The sequence below is a fragment of the Asterias rubens genome, chromosome 9, assembly GCF_902459465.1.
Source record: "Asterias rubens chromosome 9, eAstRub1.3, whole genome shotgun sequence".
Taxonomy (NCBI): Eukaryota; Metazoa; Echinodermata; class Asteroidea; order Forcipulatida; family Asteriidae; genus Asterias; species Asterias rubens.
Genome location: NC_047070.1, coordinates 12,664,249 through 12,686,863, shown reverse-complemented (window position 1 = coordinate 12,686,863; position 22,615 = coordinate 12,664,249). Strand labels below are relative to the sequence as shown.

General features: G+C 37.2%; 1 protein-coding gene across 2 annotated transcripts in view; it reads left to right on the top strand.

Moving 5' to 3' along the window:
• LOC117294809 (nucleoplasmin-like protein ANO39) overlaps window positions 1-14,911 on the top strand; it is a 48,571-nt gene extending 33,660 nt beyond the window's left edge. For both annotated transcript variants that reach the window (XM_033777340.1, XM_033777339.1), the window contains 2 exons: window positions 9,732-9,803; window positions 14,798-14,911. In XM_033777340.1, coding sequence (XP_033633231.1) covers window positions 9,732-9,803; window positions 14,798-14,896 — 171 coding nt within the window. In that variant the 3' untranslated portion in view covers window positions 14,897-14,911. The remainder of the gene's footprint in view (window positions 1-9,731; window positions 9,804-14,797) is intronic.
• Window positions 14,912-22,615: the final 7,704 nt, after the last annotated feature.

Genomic DNA, 22,615 nt, shown 5'->3' with positions numbered 1-22,615 from the left:
TTACTAACCAGTAAGAACACCTAGGCACAGACCTGACTGAAGTCAAACATTGAAAATAATTTACATTTTTGTTGCCACCCCAGAACTTGATAGGAGACATTTTCCACAATACTTGTTTGTGGTTATGTTAAAAAATCAATTTATCAACCACCCACAAATTCCTGAAATTAAAAAGAAACCATAATATTAAATTTGATGCCAAATAACTGTATTTTTTCATTCCACAGTAGAGTTTAATCCTAATTTCCTGCCATCAATCTTTGCCATTTTCCCCAAAGGTCATAGTTGTCATTGCTGACACTCCAATGGAATCCACAAACAAACAGCGCGGTATCAATTTGACTGAAAAGATGTGCCCAGATTGACAAAGGCTAACACCCTGCTGACATTTTACAAGGGCCATGTGGGGGCGAATAATAAGCCCAAATGCCACTTGATCAGGACAAACATCCAAGATGTGTTTGTTCTGAATAAACAGAAAGTGTTATTTTTTTTGTTCCTGAAACTGCTCAATTTACATCATATCCTTAAATTAGTGATCTTAATCATGTTTATTTTAGAATTACGCTACCATAGCAGCCAAATCATGCAGCAATCACGCACACTTTTCATTTAAATGCAACTGTCAATTATTTTACCCTTCCCTGTGACAAAAACAGATTATAAAAAATTCTCCAGAATAATGAAGATTCAATTTTGGTTTTTTCTTCATAAATGCATTCTTGAATCACTTGAATGTTCTTTGTATTTGGGAAAAATGCAGTGATGCCTTGGGTAGAACCGCTGAGCTTGCTGGATGACAAGAGAGCACTAGTCATACAGTGCATTGATAAAGATCAATCTGCTACAAGAACTTCAACACTTAAGTTAGGGTAACTGGAAAAATTCATCAAAATGTAGGTTTAACAAAAAAATATAAAACCATTTATAAATACTTCATGATTTGTTAAACTCATTAACTTGCTGTTCACACTCCCAAGCCCAACCAACCAATACAATGTAAGACTACGCATTTCTTCAATTTTCATTCAAAGTCAGTGGTGGTATTTAAGTATCACTGTCGTTTTAGTTTATGTTTTTCATCTTGTGCTACTTTTGGGTAATGTCCAAAATGTTTATATTGATATTTTTCTTGAGTGTCTCAGATACTAGCCGGGGGACAGAGACACTTTTGCACAGGAATCACAAAAAGACTAGTATCTGAGACACTCAAGAAAAATATCAATATAAACATTTCCCTCCTATGTCTCTGCCTTGAAATAAGAACATTCTTGAAATGACTCAATAAGCTTATTGACCAGGCATTAGTCATGTTCTCAATGCTTTATGCCCATTGTGAACTATCTTAACAATAGGCTTTTTATAAATCACATCATTCTGAACCACTACTTCTTTTAAATGCTTTCTATGCATCCGGGCAATACCCCTGCAAAGGACACAAATAACACCTTCTGTTTGCTGGAATTCCAAGGTAAATTCCAGAATGGCTTGTCCCACAAAATAAAACCCACAAGTATTTTAGGGTTGATGATGTTTGGGGTAACAATGCTGGCAGTCATTTTAGGCCAAATATTGGTGTCTGCTTCTCTGATGTATTGTTACAGTATAACAATACATTGCCCCTGACCCTAAATACAAGCTGTAGATTACAGAGCTAACCTCCCTGTCATCAGGTATCCTTAACATTATCAATCCTCAGTAAGCTGTCGATCAATTTGATTGAAGGAAATCAACAAATAACGTGGGTTTGTAATTATGATGAATAAATGTACTTTCAATCAAACGCACAAATATTTTTTGATATTGAAATGCAATTGAAGGAAACGTCAGATGAAATGGGATTGATGACCGCAAAGTTCGGGCCCTGTTCATATATACTTGTAATCTGCTAAGCACACTGAAAAAGTGCTAACGACAGAAACTCTACTTAGCTGAAACGGGTCACTGTTACTTCGGCTTGGTACCCTCTAAATCTACTTGTTTTCATACATTAGAGCGATAAAAAGAGAAAATCATTTCAAAATTCACACACGTATTCTTAGCTATACCATGAATGTTGTCCTACTGTTGAAGTGGGATCCTAGTTGACACACACACTCTCATCATAAAGGAGCTTTCCTCAAACCATTTCTCCATCCCAGGTAAGCAGTGCCTTTTGAATGTTTTTACATCCACACTGTTGATATAAAACATAAATCACAGTCCAGTCAAGTGGTTTATTTATAAACTGTACACATACATGTACATGAAAACTGAATTTGGTATTCCTTGGCTTTGTATGATGAGAAGTTTGCCAACTTTGTTTTCCAAGTTCAACCAAGTTTATGGAGTTTTAAGGAAACCATTAGGAATATGAATTTCATTTTCTTGCCAGAAAGTGTATTCGAATTCCTAACGTTTTTAGTTGATTTATTTATTTATTATTAAAGGTCTTTTTTGTTGTTTTTCTTTCTTTTTTTTCTTTTTTAAGGGTGTTCATATTTATTTCGATTAATTTGTTTGTTGGATATGTTTTTTTTTAATATATAAGAGTTGCCCTGTAAATGGATTGGTCTCGCCCAGGAAGTGGTGTCATATTCTAGGGTTGAGAAGGTTCAGAGATACCAACATCACACAAGTCAAAATACCAGGCATTTCATTATTTTGCATAAGAAGAGCATTGACGCATAAAGCTGTGACTTATGTGACAACAGCACAAGAGGTTATTAATTAACAAGTTGCCACATTTTGGCAGTTAATAGCTACATACCCCTGTGGTTTTTGCAAACCGCAAAAATCTTTCGAGTGGTCGTTATTGTTGCGCTTTGTTCCGATACCTCACAGAGATAAAAAAAAAAAATGAACAGTTTTCAATAAAGTGTTTTGGCCAAGCTTGAAATGCCCTCGGGAAAAATTTGAAAAATCATTCTAGCGTAAAATATGGGAATATTTTTTTGAGTGTGTGAAGTTGAAGCTTTTCAGAAGCCAGCAATTGAGAACATTTAACTTTGTCATTGTGTTGTGGTAACTTTTCTAGCATTTATTAGCCGCAAATGGGTTAAGAGCCAGTGGCAATGCTAAAGTGTCAATGACCTAGAGTCGGCCAGTGGTAGGAGGTGTTTGCCTTTTCTTCCTAGTGAACTGGTTTTTGAGCCAGCCAGTTCTACATGACTTCAATGCTGAATCTAGCAACGATTTTAGGTCAATTTATTAGTTTATTAGTTATCTAGGAACAGATCTTTGAGTTTGAGTCTTGTACTATGCAATGACTGGACAGATGAAGCACTGGTGTACACAATGTGTAATGAAGATATTGATCCTGAAATGTAGTGTCACAGTTACTGACGCAGGAACAACTGAAGTAACAAACACCCACTTAAACCTGATGCTAAAATGTTTGCGTGTGTGTGGGAGGAGGGGGGCGGGTATCGGTTTGACCCATTAAATACAGCTACTCAGCAAATATTTTATTTTTTTACAGATGCTTGCAGTGCTAAGTAATTATTGTCTCAGATTATAATAAGTAAACTCTTCTGTTCATTCATAAAAAAAATAAGAATATTGTTTTGATGGTTGTTTTCAAAGAAGCACAGTGTGTCTCTAAACATGTTTCTATTCCCATGATTATTATATTTGTTAAGATAATGACTGTTGCCTAAATTGTAGTTTATATTTGCCATTGATTGGTAAAAGAACTTTTCCTTTACCTCTTGGTTGAGATTCTGACTGTTTCTTTCCTTATAGCTACCACACTTTGTCATTTCTGAGCATGTGTCATTATTCCACAATATCTTTATACCACTCTTAAAAGAGGTTTTCCTCCTTCTCTTAGTATTAGTCCCAAATTACAGAATCAACATACCGCAAGATCCTCATGGTTTCTTGGAAGCAATTTCCTTTCAGGTTTTTACCAAAATGTTTTAAAATACGGTGCATAGAATAATCATGGAATAACTTACGTACACTGTATGCATTCACCACAGTATATCGCAGTGCAGTCTGCTACATGTAGGTTACAAGCATCAATATTTTGCAATTTATTCTGTAATTTATTGCATCCCCTTTCATTAACTTGAAAATTTCAATCTTTCAACAACTCAAGTCATCTTTTTACTCTTAACCAAATTAATCAAATGAAGTTCCTGATTTAGAAAGCTTACCATTGATCAGATTGTCGTTAGTTGAGGTTTGTGATACATCTTCATTTCTGAGTTTGAGTCCACATGTAGCCAGGGTATCCCTAATTGTGCCATGACAACCCTGATATTGATATCCTTGTGTGATTGGTCAATAGTTTATATGTTAATCCGGTTGTAATGCTGTACTCCAGGGCCTTGCCCTCTTCCAGTTCTCCTAGGAGGCGGTTCATCCTCTTCTAAAGCACACTCTTCCTGATACTCTACTGACTGCAATGTAAAGGGCGTTTTGACAACGCTTAGATGTTTGTTCTGCCCCTTTCCTACTGATTCAAGATGACAGTATCAGCCACTTGTTCTTAATCCTCCTGTCAGGTTAAATTTCTTGTCTTGATGGAGGATCATCCAGTCGCAATGCCCTGACTTGGCCAAACAGCTGCCTGACACAAGGCTACTACTAGGATTTAGATAGAGTCCATCTCATTGCTGGGACAGTTACAACCCCCAAATACTGCTCAACTTACTTATATGCTGACTCTTATGTTAATATTAATGTTGGACTGCTCACAAACTTACCATACTTCACCTTCACATGGCATTTTGGCTTTTACATTGTTTCTACTGAACAAGGTTTTTTGCACTTAGCAATTGTTTGCTTCAAATAACTCAATAAAACTCACCCCTGCTTTAATTATATTCCTAGGCAAAATGCGCTGGTGGCTTGTAAAGTTTGTAAAAAGCACATAATCACCTTTTTGTGCCTGTTTAAGAGTTAAGTGAGATTGAATTTGTTCAGTAACGATGTGTTACTGCTATCCAAAAGACCATGGTGAGCTAGCTACTTGCATCACTCCTTCCTTACCTCTGATAGTGGTATGGGCTTGCCTGGATGGTACATCTCATCCCATTGGCGCAGGTGCTCTCTCGGAAATTGTTCCTGTGTTTAAAGGCAGTGGACACTATATTATCAAAGACTAGCCTTCACAGTTTGTGTATCTCAACATATGCATAAAAAAACAAACCTGTAAAAATTTGAGCTCAATCAGTCATCGAACTTGCGAGATAATAATGAAAGGAAAAACACACACCCTGTCACACGAAGTAGATGGTTGATTTCGAGACATCAAGTACTAAATCTGAGGTCTTGAAATCAAATTCGTGGAAAATTACTTCTTTCTCGAAAACTATGGCACTTCAGAGGGAGCCGTTTCTTACAATGTTTTATACTATCAACCTCTCCCCATTACTTGTTACCAAGTGAGGTTTTATGCTAATAATTATTTTGAGTAATTTCCAATAGTGTCCACTGCCTTTAAGAGACATGTCAAATATTGGTTAATTCACAAAATTAGGGTTTACTTAAAATAGGGGTCGGTGGAGGGGTAAATAAAGGCCAATCTACAGATTTTCTGTCTTTCTGCACCAAAGCTCATCCCATGAATATGATTGGTCCATGAAAAGTAATGCTATTTTGGTGGTTGTTATTCCTGGAATATGATTGGTCCATGAAAAATAATGCTATTTTGCATGGCCATTCATAACTCAAACCATGTGAATGTGCAGCACATTACGATTGTTGCCCTTGACACAACATTGTCCCCATAGGTAGTGGGCCAAATCTTCCCATTGGGTATGAAATATATCATGCTTAGAAAATATCCTGGCAAGTTCGTACGGCATTACGTCATATTAGATGAATCCTAGAGTGTATGCCAATCAGCTGCAAGAACATTGATTCCACTGGATGTCAATCCTGGATGTCAATTGTAACCACTCGTATCTAAGATGGTGATTTTCCAATGGTAAATATTCTCAAGTTTTAGTACAATGAAACATTTGACAAAGTTCATTGGCATTGTTCAGTCACATGCAGCCAGATGCAGATAGACTGAGTTCATTTTGAGACAGAAACTTGAGAGACCCTAGGAAGGTATTGACTTACAAACAATGTTACAATGTAACACCTGAAGATTTCAGCAGCATAAATTTGTCAGATTTTTTTTAATTAACAATAAACTACTGACTGAATTTTGAGTGAAATGTTTGGACTTGTTGACATTACATGTATAATGCGGACTGGGAAATTCAACCCAACTGTGCATTGCCCAAGTTCACCTTTCAGCAGCATAAATTTGTCTTGGTATTTTTAAAAACAATAAATTACTGAAGTTTTAGTGAAATGTTTGTTGACTTTACATGTGTGTGGACTACGAAGTTCAACTCAACTGTGCATTGCCCAAGTTCACCTTGATCCTAAGGTTTGTTTATAGCAGCATAGACAAACTATGGCTGGCCTTAAAATTGAAGGAAGAAAATTCATCTTGTAAATAATACAATCAGAAGAAAAAATACTTGTAACCAGAAAAAATAGCTGAAGTAATATAATAAATGTGTACATTACTTGTTTATGAATACAAATAGCATACAAGATGTAACAACAATCTAAATCTGGACCTGCATGTACAGAAGATGTTGGAAGTATAAGACATGTTGACTCATCTTCAATCATCATTTGAAGGGTAAAACTGTAGCACACCATCTATTGTATCTGATTTGAATTTGAATTGAAGATGGTACATCACAGATTAGTGATTTTTGGAAAGGCAAAGTGTTTCAAATTTTTGATTTTAATGTAGAACACGCCTTTGAAAAAAAGTATGAAAATGTGGTGTTTTTTCCCCAAGATAGTGACTGCCCATATTTTGTCAGTGATCTCGTGTTGGGCGTTGAGTATTTTTTACTCTGAATTGTCACTATACCAAGCTGTAACTGAAGCTTGAAAGGTCTGTAAGTAGGTTGTTAGTCTGGGCTTATACAGCTACTTAGCTTTATCAAGATTGTTGAGAAGTGTGTTGGTTTGGGCATAGGGCCACTGCCTTTCACTGATGATTGATGTACTTTTTGTTATCCTCATTTAGCATTTCCAGGTGACTTCAAAAAGCAGAAAAAACAAGCTGGCAGCGTCCGCACCAGTGTCTGACCTACTCAGCACACCAAGGCTTAGCAGAGAGATCCAATCATGTGGAACAAATAGGCAAACTTCTGGGGCTAATATTCTAATACTCTTGTGATTGTTGTACCAGCAGTGAGCACACAACCACTGAATTGATCGTGACCGTCTTGGCGGCTTGCACTCAAGCACTTAATTTCTAATAAATTTTGTACAGCTATAGGGACTGCACCTTCAGGCTGCATTCTAGGTGATTACAGGTGCCAAGTAGGGTCTAGGCAGACTTTCTATGAATCTCTTCAACATGTGGCACTGATTTCCGTAGATATTCATTTGATGACCTAAATTTGGAGTTAAGCTTGACCGTTCATTTTAAGTTTGACGATGTTATGAATAACAGAGAAGTGAACCCTTTGGCTTGGTTCACAGAAAGTTCTTAAAAGGCTGATGAGAGGTGACTCCTTCCTGAGCACAAAATATTTGTGTGCTTTGGTAATTAGAGGATGTAGTGTTTGTGACATCATAAACAAACGTGGCTGTTTGTGGGAGGAGTCAATTTCCTGTAGGAGTTAAAAGAAATCTTTGTCTGTATTTTACAATGCCTGTCAATGTACTGCACTAAGGGTATCTCATCTGGTCCATGTATGTTTCTACTCTCCTCTTTAAACCTTAAGGGGAAGGGAGTACATATTCCCTTGGTGGGCCCCCCTCCCCTTCACCCCTTCCTCTTTCCATAGTTTTAGCTTTTCTCTTTTCGCAAAAGTATATTGCTCTAATTTCTCATGGTGGTCGTTGAATTTGACTCTTTATTGTAATCATCTGTTTGTACGCCAGGAGCAAGTTTCTTAATATAGTGCACCTGACATAGCACCTTCTATGTGTAAGGAATGCTATTTTAAGATGGGCGGTTCTCACAGGTCAGCTACTTAGATGGTGATTGGACAATGTGAGCCAGATGCATGCACATCATGTGAACAGGGCTTTATGCACACATTGTGCTACCCCGCCTTTCCTCCCAGTAGGGTTTGACATACATAAACAATAACAAATCAGTACCTTGTATCTGTACACAAGGGGGAAGCCTCAGAATAAGAAGCAATTTATAGACGAAGGACAAGCATAGGAGGAGCATTACATGGCTGTTATTAGCTCCCTCATGTAATAACACTGTGCTAGTCTTGAGCATATTGAACCATAGGAACGTTTTTAAAGTGAATGGTTTTGTTTCCTTTACACACTTAAGGCAGAGGACACTATCTATGGGTAATTATTTATAATAATTGTATTAACATAATCACTTCCTTGGTAACGAGCTATGGAGAGCTGTTTATAATATAAAACATTGTGAGAAACGGCTCCCTTTGAAGTAACGTAGTTTTTGAGAAAGAGGTAAATTCTCCCTCAAATATTAAAAGACTTCGAGCCTGAAGCCTTTGTTAAGAATCTGAAAGCACACAAATTTGTGCAACAAGGGTGTTTTTTCTTTCATTATTCTCTTGCCACTTTGATGACCAATTGGGCTCAAATTTTCACAGGTTTGTCATTTTATGCATAATAATAGGATACACCAAGTGAGAAGACTGGTTTTTGACAATTACTAAAGGTGTCTAGTGCCTTTAAAGCGCAGTATGTGGGAACAAGGTTGCCAGAAATCTTTGAATATGCGCAAGACAATAGCAAATAAAACTTTCAGGGTCTAAACCCTGGTTAAAACCAACTATCCAAGTCAGAGTTAAAAAAAAAAAATCAATACAACATCAAATTATCACGGTTGGTAATCAAGTGAGGTTTTTTATGCAAAAAAAACCCCCTAAATTAAAGACCTGCTTGAACGAAAATGTCAAGTCGTGAACTTTGCTGAATTCCACTTAAAATGTTTTTGATGAATAAGGAAATCGAGTCATATGTTTATAAATAGGTTTCAATTGTGTAAAAAAACAATCATTTTGTATGCCCTTGTCCAGAGCTTTTCTGCGAGATTTGCGAAAAGCCCCGTTACGTAATCACTCTCAAAAAGTAGATAAAGCTGCTTTGTTGCAGCGTGGATGTATAACAAAGCAAACTCCCACAAATGACGTCAGCGGCATTGTCCTTTGACGCCTGCTCTCAACGGCAGAAGTGTTTTTAGTTTTTCAAAAAACCTTTAGGTAGGGGCCTGATTTTTTACTCGATAATTACGAATAGTTCAGAAGTGTACACATATCAAAATTACATTAAAATGGTGAACAAGTGCATTATAAACAAGTAAAATCACCATTTCTGTTGAAAACATTCCGCTCAGGTAGCTGTTTAAGGTTTTCTTTTATTTCACTTTTGCCATCAATTTTCTTGAAAGGGATAATAATAATAATAGTAATAATAAAAATAATCAAAGTCTTGTATAGCCCCGGTATCCGCCAATGCAGGCGCTCATGGCTCTTGCTAAAAAAATCTGCACCCTAGTCAGCTTAGCTCCAGGTGCACTGCTCGCAATATCTTAAAAAAAGTTATAGTCATTCATTTAAACGTTTCATCTGAAACAAATATCTTGTTGATTGGTTTGATGTATAATGGCCTAAGAGCTATCTTCTACAATACATTGATTCCTGATATGAGGAATCTGGAACCCTTTGATTAATGAGATATTTACAATGTGACTTATTATAAACCAATTATCATTTATGCAGGGTAAAATGAATGGCACTGCAACAGCTAAAGGAGACAACAAAAAGACAAAAGAAGCTACAAAATCAGTAACAGTGAGTACAGTTCATCTCAATCTTCTATCTAGAAACTTATCCATCAGTCTCTGTGCTTGGAAATACCATTAATTGCTTCTTGCATCTGTACCCTTTGTTTATTGGGTGTTTGAAGACCTCTCTGTTCTCATTTTAAACATCACACTATACACACAAGCATAAAAAACTGTCATAAGAGCAAAAGAAAACTGAAGCATAATCAAAATTTTGATTTAAAGTTCAATAGGTATTTTGATGGGGGTCGAGAAAGTTACAAGCTTTCATTTGAGCCATTGCTCGAAAAAGTCAGCCAATTATTAGTAGCAGTGAAATAAAGTACTCAAAATTAGTTTTTGTCGGGATCCCGACAATATATTACATGACCAATTCTTATGTGTTTTATAAGAAACGTTTTAAATTTTTGTCATGGTTCCTGACCATTAAAAGTAAAAGTTAAACTTTTTTTCGTTAGAGCGGGTGATACTCTTTGAAATACCATTAACTCAAAAAAGTCTATTTTTTTATGTTTGGGGCCAAAAATCTGACATAGCATCTTTAAGCTTTGTGTACATTTTCAACAGTAAAAACGGCTGATAGCAAATTTATTCCTCCATAAAATGAGCATGCGTGTTCATGTATTTTGACAGTTGAACTACTTAGGTGTCAAATGCAGTAAGAAACTTTGTCGGTCTTCTACATTTGTAAGGTCTGTTGATTTGAGTGTATCCCTGGGGTTATATCCCATAATCCCTCATCCCTCACTACCTATCACTAGAGGGGGTTTCAAGGAAGCCCACTTGATCTCTAAGATCGGCCAATTGTCTACCAAAGAGTGTAGGGGGGATCTAGAATGACAAGGTGTTAAGAGTATGGGACCTCTGGCATCACCACACTATTGCAGCTTTTTTTGGGGTGTGCTTAGTGGAAGAAATATTTATGCTTAGATGTCAACTTGTGGAAGTTTGCTATGTTAATGATAGAGCTAATGACAAGGTAATGCATGGATAATCAATCAATAAGTATTGAGATCAGCAGGTACCTCCACCATGTTTACTGATATCTAAAATATGAAAATAGTGAACAATATCAAATTGAAACAGTATATGGAGCTCTTTGTGGCTCAGAGTATCGAAGGACAAGAATTGCAAAGGGCCTTTGTGTTTTTGTGCGTGTGAATGTTTGAATAGCTCAACAGTTTTGACCAGCTTAGTTCAAGAGGTAGGCCTAGGTCATTGTAAGAATTGGTTGCATCTAGTTGTATGTATGGAAAGTATGAGATGTATTGCATTCTAAGGATTGATACACTATTGGAAAGTACCCATATGGGGAATTTCCCATTTCAAATACATCCTGGAAATGACAATTGAATTGTCATTACTAGGAATGTTTGAAATGGGACCACGTTTCAACTTCATTGTGATTCAGTTTTCCACAGTTAGATTTTGTAATTGTACTGAATCTTTCTTGAAAGCTTGAGAATTGAAACAGACTGCACCATTCCCCAAACTGATGATTTGTCCTACCTTTTTTCATAAATGATTAATATGCTTTCTATTCAATGACGGCCATGATGGGTACTAGGAATTGACTGATTCAAAAAACTGCTGATAAAAAGGTTCCGGACACCTGTACCTCCAAGATGTGTTTTTGTTCTAAGGCGTTGCCAAAACTTATTTTTATGAGGAAAGGGAAAGTCATCACAGCAAGTAATATAGTTGTCTAAAAGTAGGACACTCTATTTAATCATTTTGTTATTTCCTTTCTTAGACAAAGTTCTCAGGTTTCCCATATTTTATCAATTGAACTTCATATGTCAAACTTCTCTAGCAAATATCACTATGTACAGGATCTTATCTTGAAACTCTCGGGGAAAAGTGTCAACTAGATCAGGATCTTACTTAAAGCTTGAAATGTCTCATATCCAGGAGGGATTCAGTGCATGTCCACTCTGTACTACTAGACTAGGCCTTCACCTTGGGGCATAATGGTGTCTCTGTCAACGAGACCTGATGGGCTTTTCTGTTGACTGTCAATAGAATGTTGACTTGTGTGGGCTGAGGATGTTTGTGGCACACTTTGACAGGTCTTGTTCGGCTGCGTAACTAGCAATATTGATTTTAGAGTGTTACTAATTATTGTAGGGGAGGTGATGGCTGGTTGCATGGTAACCCCTCCGTGGTGAAGACATTATCTGTTGGTGGAGCCCACGCACCAGATCAACGTTTCACACATGTGTGGGTGACGCTAGATACATAAGCCTAGCATTGCAGTTGCAGTTTATAAGGACATGGTCCGATGATGAGATCAAAGAAGAATCAGACACACTGCCTAATTACAAAGTGCTAACAGTCAGCAGAATGAGAAAAACACATTGATTCCTATTTTTAGTTTTGTTTAAAGACAGTGGACACTATTGGCAATTGTCAAAGACCAGTCTTCTCACTTGGTGTATCTCAACATATGAATAAAATAACAAACCTGTGAAAATTTGAGCTTGATTGGTTGTCGGAGATGCGAGATAACTATGAAAGAAAAAAACACCCTTGTCACACCAAGTTGTGTGCGTTCAGATGCTTGATTTCAGGACCTCAAATTCTAAACTTGAGGTCTTGAAATCAAATTCGTGGAAAATCACTTCCTTCTCGAAAACTACGTCACTTCAGAGGGAGCCGGATCTCACAATGTTTTATACCATCAACCTCTCCCCATTACTCGTTACCAAATGAGGTTTTATGCTGATAATTATTTTGAGTAATTACCAATAGTGTTCACTGCCTTTAATGCAAAGGGTAAGACTAAAAACCCTACAGGGTTCACTATTGGCCATTCCCAGGATAGTGCACATCTCATGGTGTTTCCAATATGACTTATAAGAACAAAATTAAACATGTTTGTTTAAACGTTCTAATCACAGAATGCAATATTCATCCGCTTCACTGTCGGCTTAATCTGACAAGGATTTTAACTTAATTGAATAGTTTTAGAAGATTCGACACAAATCAACAACCTGTTATGCTGAGATAATTAGATTAGGTACGTAGAAAGGATAATTACTACTGATGAATTTGACTCCCTCAGGAATGTATCCTTGCTACTATGACTTGAACCTACATGTAACAGAGCTATGTGATCAAACTTATTGGGCTGGGGGCTTGTTGTGACAGATTCCTACAAATCATTTTATTCAGTTTTTATGTGGCCAATTTGAGGCTGAGAGGACAAATTGTCGGACCCCTTTTGATATGAATGCAGTGTTGGCTAACATCAAAAGCAAGCCAGGTATACTGCTATGCGAAATCGCTGTCAAGGTTTCATTTGTCATGGCTCTGATTTTTGTCAGTCTTTGAGATGCACCTTCTTTCAAAACTCAAATGAGTAATATAGAGTTTCTGTTTTTATTGACCAAAAAGCAGTATAATCATCCAGTCTCTACATGGACTGTCCTTTTACACAATATTTGCTTCACATTTGCTATTAATTGAAAGTACTTGCTGAGTTGACCTTTGATTTTTTTCTGGCGGCCAGTGTGTGAGCGTCCAGCATAATATCAAGTTGTTTATTATTCAGTGAATGCTGGACTGCATGTAAGCAGCCTTGTAATTAATCAAAACTACACAGAAGGCTGAAGGTTCTAGACAGTAATTTGTGTGTCAAGATTCAAAGATACACACACAGTGAGCAATTCATTTGAAGTGTACGTACATGTACAACACTGGTCATAAAGAGTTCTCCTTTTTGGAAAACTCAGAGATTGGCCTCGCATGTTGATGAATAAATATTTTGTCTTATTCTTTGTCCGTTTTTGTGCAGACCAATCATTTTGATAGAAACATCCCAATAATTATGTTAGTACATCAATACTCTTTATTTGTTTTTAGCAACAAATTATAGAAGAGAGACATGAAAGAGGAAGTTAATTTGTTTTGATATATAAAGTTAGATATTGTGCTTTGTGCTTTGTAGATGTTATGTTATTATGGGATATATTAGAAAATGTCAAAAGACCATGGGAATCTCACACATATTTGAACAGCTTGGTGTTCCCATGTCTGAAGAGAAACTATTTGAATATGTACGAGACTTTGAAGGTTTTCTCCCCTTGTGTTGACTGGAAGTAAGTAAAATCTTCTAGCTGTCTGTAGATGCTTTGTGCATTTAATACACATTGCTTTGGGCTACTAAAACCTCTGAGGGTTCAAGTCAACACAAGTCCCTCCAGACTCCAGACTAACCACCCATCCCTAATAAAGTTACATTGGGCGGCACTGCTTCTCTATAAAAAGATAGAATTAAAGAAACAAGCCAACCTTTCATCAGGGCAAGATGAGACACGTACTGGGCACATTTCCTACCTGTTGATCTCGGCTCTTCCTCCCTTCGTCTCACTCACAGTCGGCAGCGGCCGGTGTTACTTGTAAGAAACTTCCTCGCCGATGCCCAGTGTTCCCTAGGGAGCTTGTTTTGCGTATTGATGTTGTTGAAATGCAAATGGGTCAGGAAAGCAGGCTACTGGTGGTTACCCAAGTTCTGAATGGCATTGGCCTCACATGGCACAGCAGTCAGCTGTTTCCTGTGTTTGTTGATAGATTCAAGATAATGTTACCCTCTCTTGGATGGTCAAGTTGTCGTTGGAGGTTGTTTGATTTGGTACTATACTTTATTGCTTTTTGCAGGAGTGGGAGAAATGTAGGAAATAACAAAGACCTTATTTTCCATATTAATTGTTTTGTTTTATTTTGTTTTGTTATTTTGTTACATGGTAAATCATGAACAAATTAAGGCCATGTCACTTAATGATACAATTTTTTTATCCAGGCTTTTGATTCTCATGATAATAAAAACTGTATTTAATGGGTCATGGAGTAGCTACAACTAGAACTTGACTCTTCCAGAGATCTGCAGATTTTATGTTAATCGGTTGATTGGAATAAAGTGTACTAAAGTAACATTTTAATTGAGTTAATGTCAATGAACCATTATTCCAACTTATGCTGTGGTTTATTTAATTCCACCAGAAACCCAAAGGAAAGAAAAAAACCGTGGGCTTAGATGAGATCAAGAAAAAGATCCAGGAGGTAAGTGGAAAATCAAACTACCAAAGATACCATAAATAGATGCTCTTTTGCATTTATTTGATCATCTTTTAAATTTAGTTGTAGGCATTAAACAAAGTACTTTGATTTGTTTTTCTCCTGTGTGTTGAAACAAAGAGAGTGAGGCTGGCTCTTTCTTTGCAGTGACCATCATTACTGTATAAATAAGAAAGATAATACCTATTCAGTGGAAAGAAACCAAACCAGGTCAATATAACACAAAATAATGATATTGCCTTGTACTCAAGTCCATTGCTATTACCATCTGGCACGCTTGGCAAATTGCAATTTTAATAAAATAAGATTGGTGGTAAAAATGATGGTAAGCACATTAATAAACACTGTGCCGCCTAAAATGTGCAGAGACATGGACTCCCAAAATGGCGCAGACAAGATTTTTGTGATAATAACGTAAGGTGAAGTTGTACGGGTTAACATTCTGTGTTTGGGTTTGGTCAACTTTGCTCACCAATACATGCTGTTATGAAATTAGTTATATTTAATAGTGAGTCATGACAACCCAGCCCCTCTTTCTTGTAAGCTTTTTGACTAAAGCAATTAAAGTTGAATTTCACTTGGGACTGATTGTCCAAGAGAACTAGGTGTAACCAGCCTGATTGATGCAGAGGGGTCAGGACTGGCAATTCCACTCGCCATGTTTACCTCCTTCAGTCAGTAATTGGGTTACTTTGATTTTCATTTAAGTTGCAATCTAGTTTGTGTCCGTCATTAGAAACCAAAGGACTTGGCTAGTTTAATCAAGCAGCGTACCTCTAATGAAGCTCATACAAATATTGTTGTCCCAAGTTTGTCCACTGTCATACATAGTTGTACTCAATTTTCTTAAAATGACAGCATCCATTCTCAAGACATGTTTAAGATTGATCTGAGTGACTGTAGGTAGGGATAATTTGTCCATACCCTACTGAAGTTTGGTGTTTTTAGTTGGAGCTATGTTAAACTAGGTAAATGCTCGTATAAGAACAAATTATTATTTATTATTAAGATTTTGTTCTCAAGATTGAATTGAATTCAGAAGGTGGATTCTTCTTGGCTGAAACCCAACAGATTTGCTTTAATTTTGTGACCTCTGGATGAAAAGTAGGTTTTGAACATGAGCGACACTGCTATGATATAAAAGATTAGTGCAGGAGAGAAGTGATTGATTCCAACTCTGTTTATAAATCCATCTTATATCAATGTTTATGTCTGTGGGAAGCGCCTTAATTGACCAAGCATTTATCGTTTCCTCTTCCGTTCACCATCAAATTGAAGGAGAAGGAGCTGGAACCGTATCTAATGGGAGAGGGGGGGGGGGGGGGCACATATTAACCAAGTGAAATTGAAGGAAATAGCCAGTGGATTTGGGCAGACAGAGAGGCGCAAAATGTTAACAGAGTTAACTGACTGAGAATTCAGACTTGATGGCACGGGCTGGTTGTCTGTCCCAAGATGGGTTTGCGCAATTTCATTTTAAAGAAGATTGATTCTAATGATTTTATCTTGGATGTCACCTCAACAAGTGCTCAGAAAGAGCCCAATAATTTCTGCATGGTTTACAATAACTAAAGTTTTGTATAGCAATTGAAGTTTTGTATAATAAATAAAAATTGTATAGGGAATACATAATTCTATGAACTTCCCATTGGCCACATCACAGGACGTGTGGGTAGAGAGGGTACATTAAACTTTTCAAACATTGATAAATCAAACAAATAGAATCATCACTTTGAATGCTTTAATCTGACATGTTGCTATAACCTTGTCCTATGGTTTGGTTGTGCAGTGGACTGAATGCATTAAACTTAAAGGTAAAGGGGTGTTTTAGGTATAAAGTTACTTAACTGTATCAATCAAGCAAAGACATTGGGGTTTCTCTTTGTAATTCACTGATCAAGCAAAGACATTGGGGTTTCTCTTTGTAATTCACTGATCAAGCAAAGACATTGGGGTTTCTCTTTGTAATTCACTGTATGTACCCTAACCCCTTCTTTGTAATTATGCCACTGATCTGTTACAACTTTCTGCCTGTCATTGTATATTGAAGGGCAGTCACAAATAAGACATACCTGGAGCCATCTAAAGATGCTGATTAGCACAAGCTAAGAAATGTGTCTGTGTGCCTAATGCCGCCTTATCTGTTAGTGACAGCTTGATTTATGGTACATCTTTATTATCCGTATTTGACCTATGGACTGCGATTGCTTCTGTTTTTGGATAATTATTGTCAAGTTTTATCCAACATGTTGTCTGTATCCTCGTTGACTTCACCTCAAGACAATTGTATTCTTTATCCCCAAGTCTTGGTCCTTCCTCCCCTCCAGTTGACCCGCCGCAGGTCATCCAGGCTCTGTCCATCAATCTCTCTAAACTCAATTTCCTGACTCCTTCCTCTCTGGCCCTACGGTGTCCTCAAGACGTTGACTAGCTCTCAAATTGAGGGAAGCAGTCTCTTCCGAGCCTTTCCAGGGTTGCTTCTTTGTCTTACCATCAATGGTCTTACCATCGATGGAGATGTTTGTAGGGGAGGGAGGAGGCACTGAGAAATTGATCTGTTTAAGTCTATTCTTGATGAGCTCTTGTGGTAATGGGTGGGGTTTGTGGCTTCTAGGCCAATCTGGTTGAGACAGTGACTTTTAGGAGCAGCTGTTGCCGGCTCAATGTCTCACGCTCTCTCTGACAAATTAGTTGTTTTCTTCAATCTTTAAGATTCAATGAATTCAAGCAACATCTGTAGATAGCAGCTGACTGTGGTGGTGTCTTGTCTGTGAATTGGAAACAAGTAGAATAAACACATTGCAACCTTAACTTACTTCCTTTCTTGGTTTTCTTTTACTAATTACTCTTTTTGTTTGTTTGTTTGTTGGTTTGTTAGGGGGGTGTTTTTTTCGTTTGTTTGTTTGTTTGTTTGTTTGTTTGTTTGTTTGTTTGTTTTGTTTGTTTGTTTGTTTGTTTGTTTTTTTGTTTTTTTGTTTGTTTGTTTTTTTGTTTGTTTTATTTCGAATGGAAAAGTAATCAAATGTTGAACCCTTGACAATGAACCATTACAGCTGTATGTAATTTGCTTGTACCATTAAATAGGAGTAATTTGAATAATGACTTTAATACTAATAACATTCCGTTACAGTGTTTTTAAAGCTTGTAATGAAGCTAAGCTGAGGTTCTACATGTACTTTAACCTGGCCCTTTAACGACAAAAAGGAAGTAAAATACTATAGCATTTATACATCATCTTTTAAAAGAATACACTGACAAACCAGTGATACTGAGCTGTAACACAGTGAACCTTCAGCTCACCGTCAAATCTTGATTTATAAACCCTTATACCTTTGATTAGTCATCCAAATATGTAAATGAGGATGTGTTCACAGATCTTTGTTTTAAGGGTATTGTTATGTATGCCAGTTTCACCCCTATGCTGCGCACTTGGCAGTTTAACCACTTTGATTGGTCATAGGCGATTCCTGATTGACAGCCAGCGATTGGCCCAATTTGTGTTGGTACCCCACTGAGCTGTTAGGCAGCTGCATCAATTTAAGTTCATTGAATAAGTAGGTCCCAGTTTGTGATTGTAACACATTGTTTGAATCATCCTTTTGGATTATACCAACTCTGCAGTGTCATAAACAGATCCATCTCAATCTCCGGCTGTCTGTTGAGTGTGTGTCCCTTGTGAGATTGGCAAATCCACTTGAAGGAGATCAGGATAAGAGGTGCCCCAATCTTTAAGTTGTTAGATCAAAGGAAGTTTGGCCAACACAATGGAGATATGAAGGAGACCAATCTGGGGAAGTGTACATAAAAAAAACACCCACTTTTTAATCTTCTTCAAACTTTTATTATTAAACGGCAAGATGATTGATGACAAGAAATGGCCAAGGCTTTGATATGAACCTGCACTGTTTTGAGCCTCGCTGTTTAGCGGCAGGCCTCCTGTACAGCCAATCACTGCTGTATTTTACTCTCATTAAATTCACCCAATCAAAGGCCTCGGATGTTAAACAGTCTGGCCCTGTTTGTGAATAAGTTGTCATGATGGCTAGTTTGTTTAGATAACTTGACTATATCTTAGTGTATTACCGGCTACCATGGTAACAGGAGAGGAGAAATGGTAAGATGAATCATGCTGATGGTAGTGTTCCTCCTTAATATGTACTGGCTACAATATACACTGTAGAGGAAACTTTAGCTTTGTTGTCTCCTTTGGGAGTAGTGGTTAGTTCTTGTGATGTACATAATACTCACTCAAAATACATTGGATATTTGCCCACAGTATGTTCTTTGTACTAACTACTTAAACTGGGCATTTATTCATGTTTTTGGCTTCTGATGTAATTTTCTTAACGATTACAATTTTTTTTACATGGGTTTAGTTTCAGAATCCTGGAACCTGTGTCAACAAGTGAAGTTTTAGATAAAACAAATTATTGCTTTAGTTTTCCCACATTCAAGTGAACCCTGTTTAAAAAGAACTGTCTGTCATAACACGCCATTTCAGTACCCAGAAATAAGTTGCCCTTGATCCGTCAGGAACAATCTCTGGAAATAAGTTGTCAGCAGTGCAGCAGTGTTGGTCTCTCCCAACTTGAGTGTGGGGGGATCTATTTAGAATATTGGGTGTTTACCATCAGATGGGCATTTGTAAGGAAATTTAATTTTGGTTTGGATGCTGCTACGCTGAGGCATTAAGGAAGGGGGAGTTTATAGAGTACTAAGACACTCATTGTTATACCATTTAGAGTTGAAGCTTTATCTCAATGTAGATCAATCAGAATATAGCAAACCAAATTAGGAATTAGGCAACACCCTTATGTCCTGAGGAAGGACTGTATTTGTGATGAACTTAAAGGTATGGCCTATTTCGAGGTTTTCATAATTGACTGTACCGCCATATCACATCTCCACTACAAGATAACCACTGTAATTAATGTGTTCCTTTAAACAACAATATTTGATCGGGACAATGCTTGCATTTAGATCAGGCAGTAGAATTGTAGCTGTGCTACTTCACTGGCATAGATACTGTATGTGCGTAATTTAACTTTGTTTTGTCATTGAAAGGTAGATGCCTAATGTAAGATTTAGAGCCCTTCAAACTAAACACATGTTCAAAGTAAGCCATAACCCATAAGGACTGAAAGCAAGTTGATATGAATCAGATCTAGTTTGTGTATTTGGATTACATCACAACCGGCTAGTCTTTCTCTGACCAGTCATCAAGTTTGATCTGAGTTACTGTCAAATTGATGAGAATATAAAAATAGCAATTTTTGATTTTTCAAAATTACTTATTTCCAGCGGCAGGGAAATTTGTTAATTGAAAATATAATTGAAACTCCAAGAAAAGCAGAAGTGGAAGCAATAATTTCAAAATCCCCCAAATAAAATTGAAGCTTCTGCTAGATCTGACAGCTATCAAACTTGGTCTTTGCAAAATGAATCATTTGCTGCTTAGATTTATAACAGCTGATGTGAAGTTAACTCATCCTGAAGCTTTTGACCAGTCACTTAAAGAGAGAGAGAGAAGGGGAGAGTTGGAGGGGTTAGAAAACGGCTAGTTCTCCCCCAAAACACCCCACCCATTTTCACTGACAAGTAGGGAATTAATGTTTAAATTATTCATCCTGTTTGCCAAAGTATTGGAACATTTTCCCGTTCCTCGTCCTCCAGGAAAATGGATAAGAATCATTGAAAAGTGCAGCTACTTGTGAGATGTTGTGAGTAGCACCCTTTGCTATAGAGAAAGTGAGGTTAAAGGGAAGAGGGTGGTTTGAGCATCCTTATACACAAGGATGTTGTGGCTAGACAAGGTATATGGAGCTGGGTGTTGGGCAGGGATACAGACCAATGTATTGAGATGTGAGGTCTTTATTAACTGTCTCCTCTGATTGCCCTTTTCTTGCAATGTAGGGATTGGACATCGCCCTTACACCTGACCTAGTTTCCTTGACTTATTGGTCAATCTAACGCTCACTAATGAGGTGTGTCACTTTAATAAAAGTCACCAAACGTGTTGTGTAATGTTGAAATCTATAGAATTCCAGTATACAAAAAGGATAAGGGGTAAACTAGCACTGTTAAAAAAAGGGCTTGTTTTCTTTAGGTTACATACAGGTGCAAAGATGGGAGCCAAAGTACACAAATTAGATTACCATCAATTGTCTCTCCAAATCTATCTCATTTGGTCATTTGATTAGAGAGGAATCAGAGACAAATGGTTTTGCCAAAGTGAAAGTTATCTTGGTATGACTAGTGACTTTTTGCAATCATAAAAATCTTAAATTCATTTTCAGAGTGAAAAAAAACCCCAAAAAACCCATAGTTTTAGGTATTTAACCGCTTTCACGTTGGATGACGAGTTTAAACGCAAAATATTTCTAACAGACTTATATCGGTTGGTTTTAATGCTCGGGAAAGCTTTCTTCAATTTTTCACTGACAGCCGTTTTTTATATGTTTTGTTTCACCATTCAAAGTGTCACAACATGCCTTGAAAACTTGCAATGTAAATTCTCTTTCCAGGGGTTGTTGTGCAACCCCTTGATTTCAATACCAAAACAGCATCTTGATATCGTCTCTAAAAATCATGACAGTCTGCATCAAAGAATTGTTCTCTGGTTGATTCTTTGCAAAGAACTTCAAATTGGTCATGATCTTGTAGCCGTCCTTCTACATCACATTAATTGTAATCAGTATTTGCCTTTCCCTCAAGCATCAATAGTGGAATCTTGCCAGAACACACACTGTGGAGACACAGAGTCAACCTGGAAAACACCTCTTCTTTGGACCGATTAACAAAACAAAATGTGTATCTTGGTTTATACAAACAAGAGAAGCAGGAAGGGCTTTTTATTTTCAATTTGTTGCCCTTGTAAACTTCCACTGTTTAATGCACCATAGTGTGAGATTAGACATTGAACTTGTTTAAAGTTGGTTATATATTGAATGGTTATATGGCGTCTGACTGGCACCCAAACAAAAGATTGACGAATTAGGGAGACTGCCAACATAAGATTAGATAGCTCAGTTGGTTGAGCACCAGTACGTTAATCCAAGCTCTTTGGTTCAAGTCCCACTCTAGTCATTTTCGTTGTTCAACCCAAAATAGTTTTATTTTGTTTAGTATTTAAAAAAAAACTGTAGCTCACTTTCACAAGAATTTGAAGTTGGAAAATCAAAATGCTTACCTGGTATTTGTTGTCCTTGTCTTTATACTCTCAGCAAGTACTGTACGATGTTTCACTTCACCAGCCACCCACCAGGCAATCTATTATCCATATATGTGACACCATGTCATAAATCCTCACCATTGCCAAGAATAGTCTTTCTTTTCCTTTATAGTCTTTAGCAATAAGTTGATATTCTGTATCTCTAAACTCACTGTTTACAATCTTTTTGCACTTCCAGTTACAACTGCTGGTTGTCCAGATGGCGATAGAAGTCCTTTGCAACTATTGTTGTTATTATTAATACTTATTACTATGAATGAAGGCTGCCATTTGATGATGTGAAAATACACCACATTTTTTCTTGACTGTCTTACACCGGAAGGTTTATTACCACTGAAACAACTTTGGAGCGCCCTCAACTTTGAGCTGCTAGCTTGATGGCTGACAGGAATATATATCCGTACCTTCCATTCTGTAGCATGCACAGGCGCCAGCATTCACCTACTGTGCTTCACTTTGTTAACCTGTACAAATAGGGACACCAGGTATTGGAAAACATGCTTGGTAATATC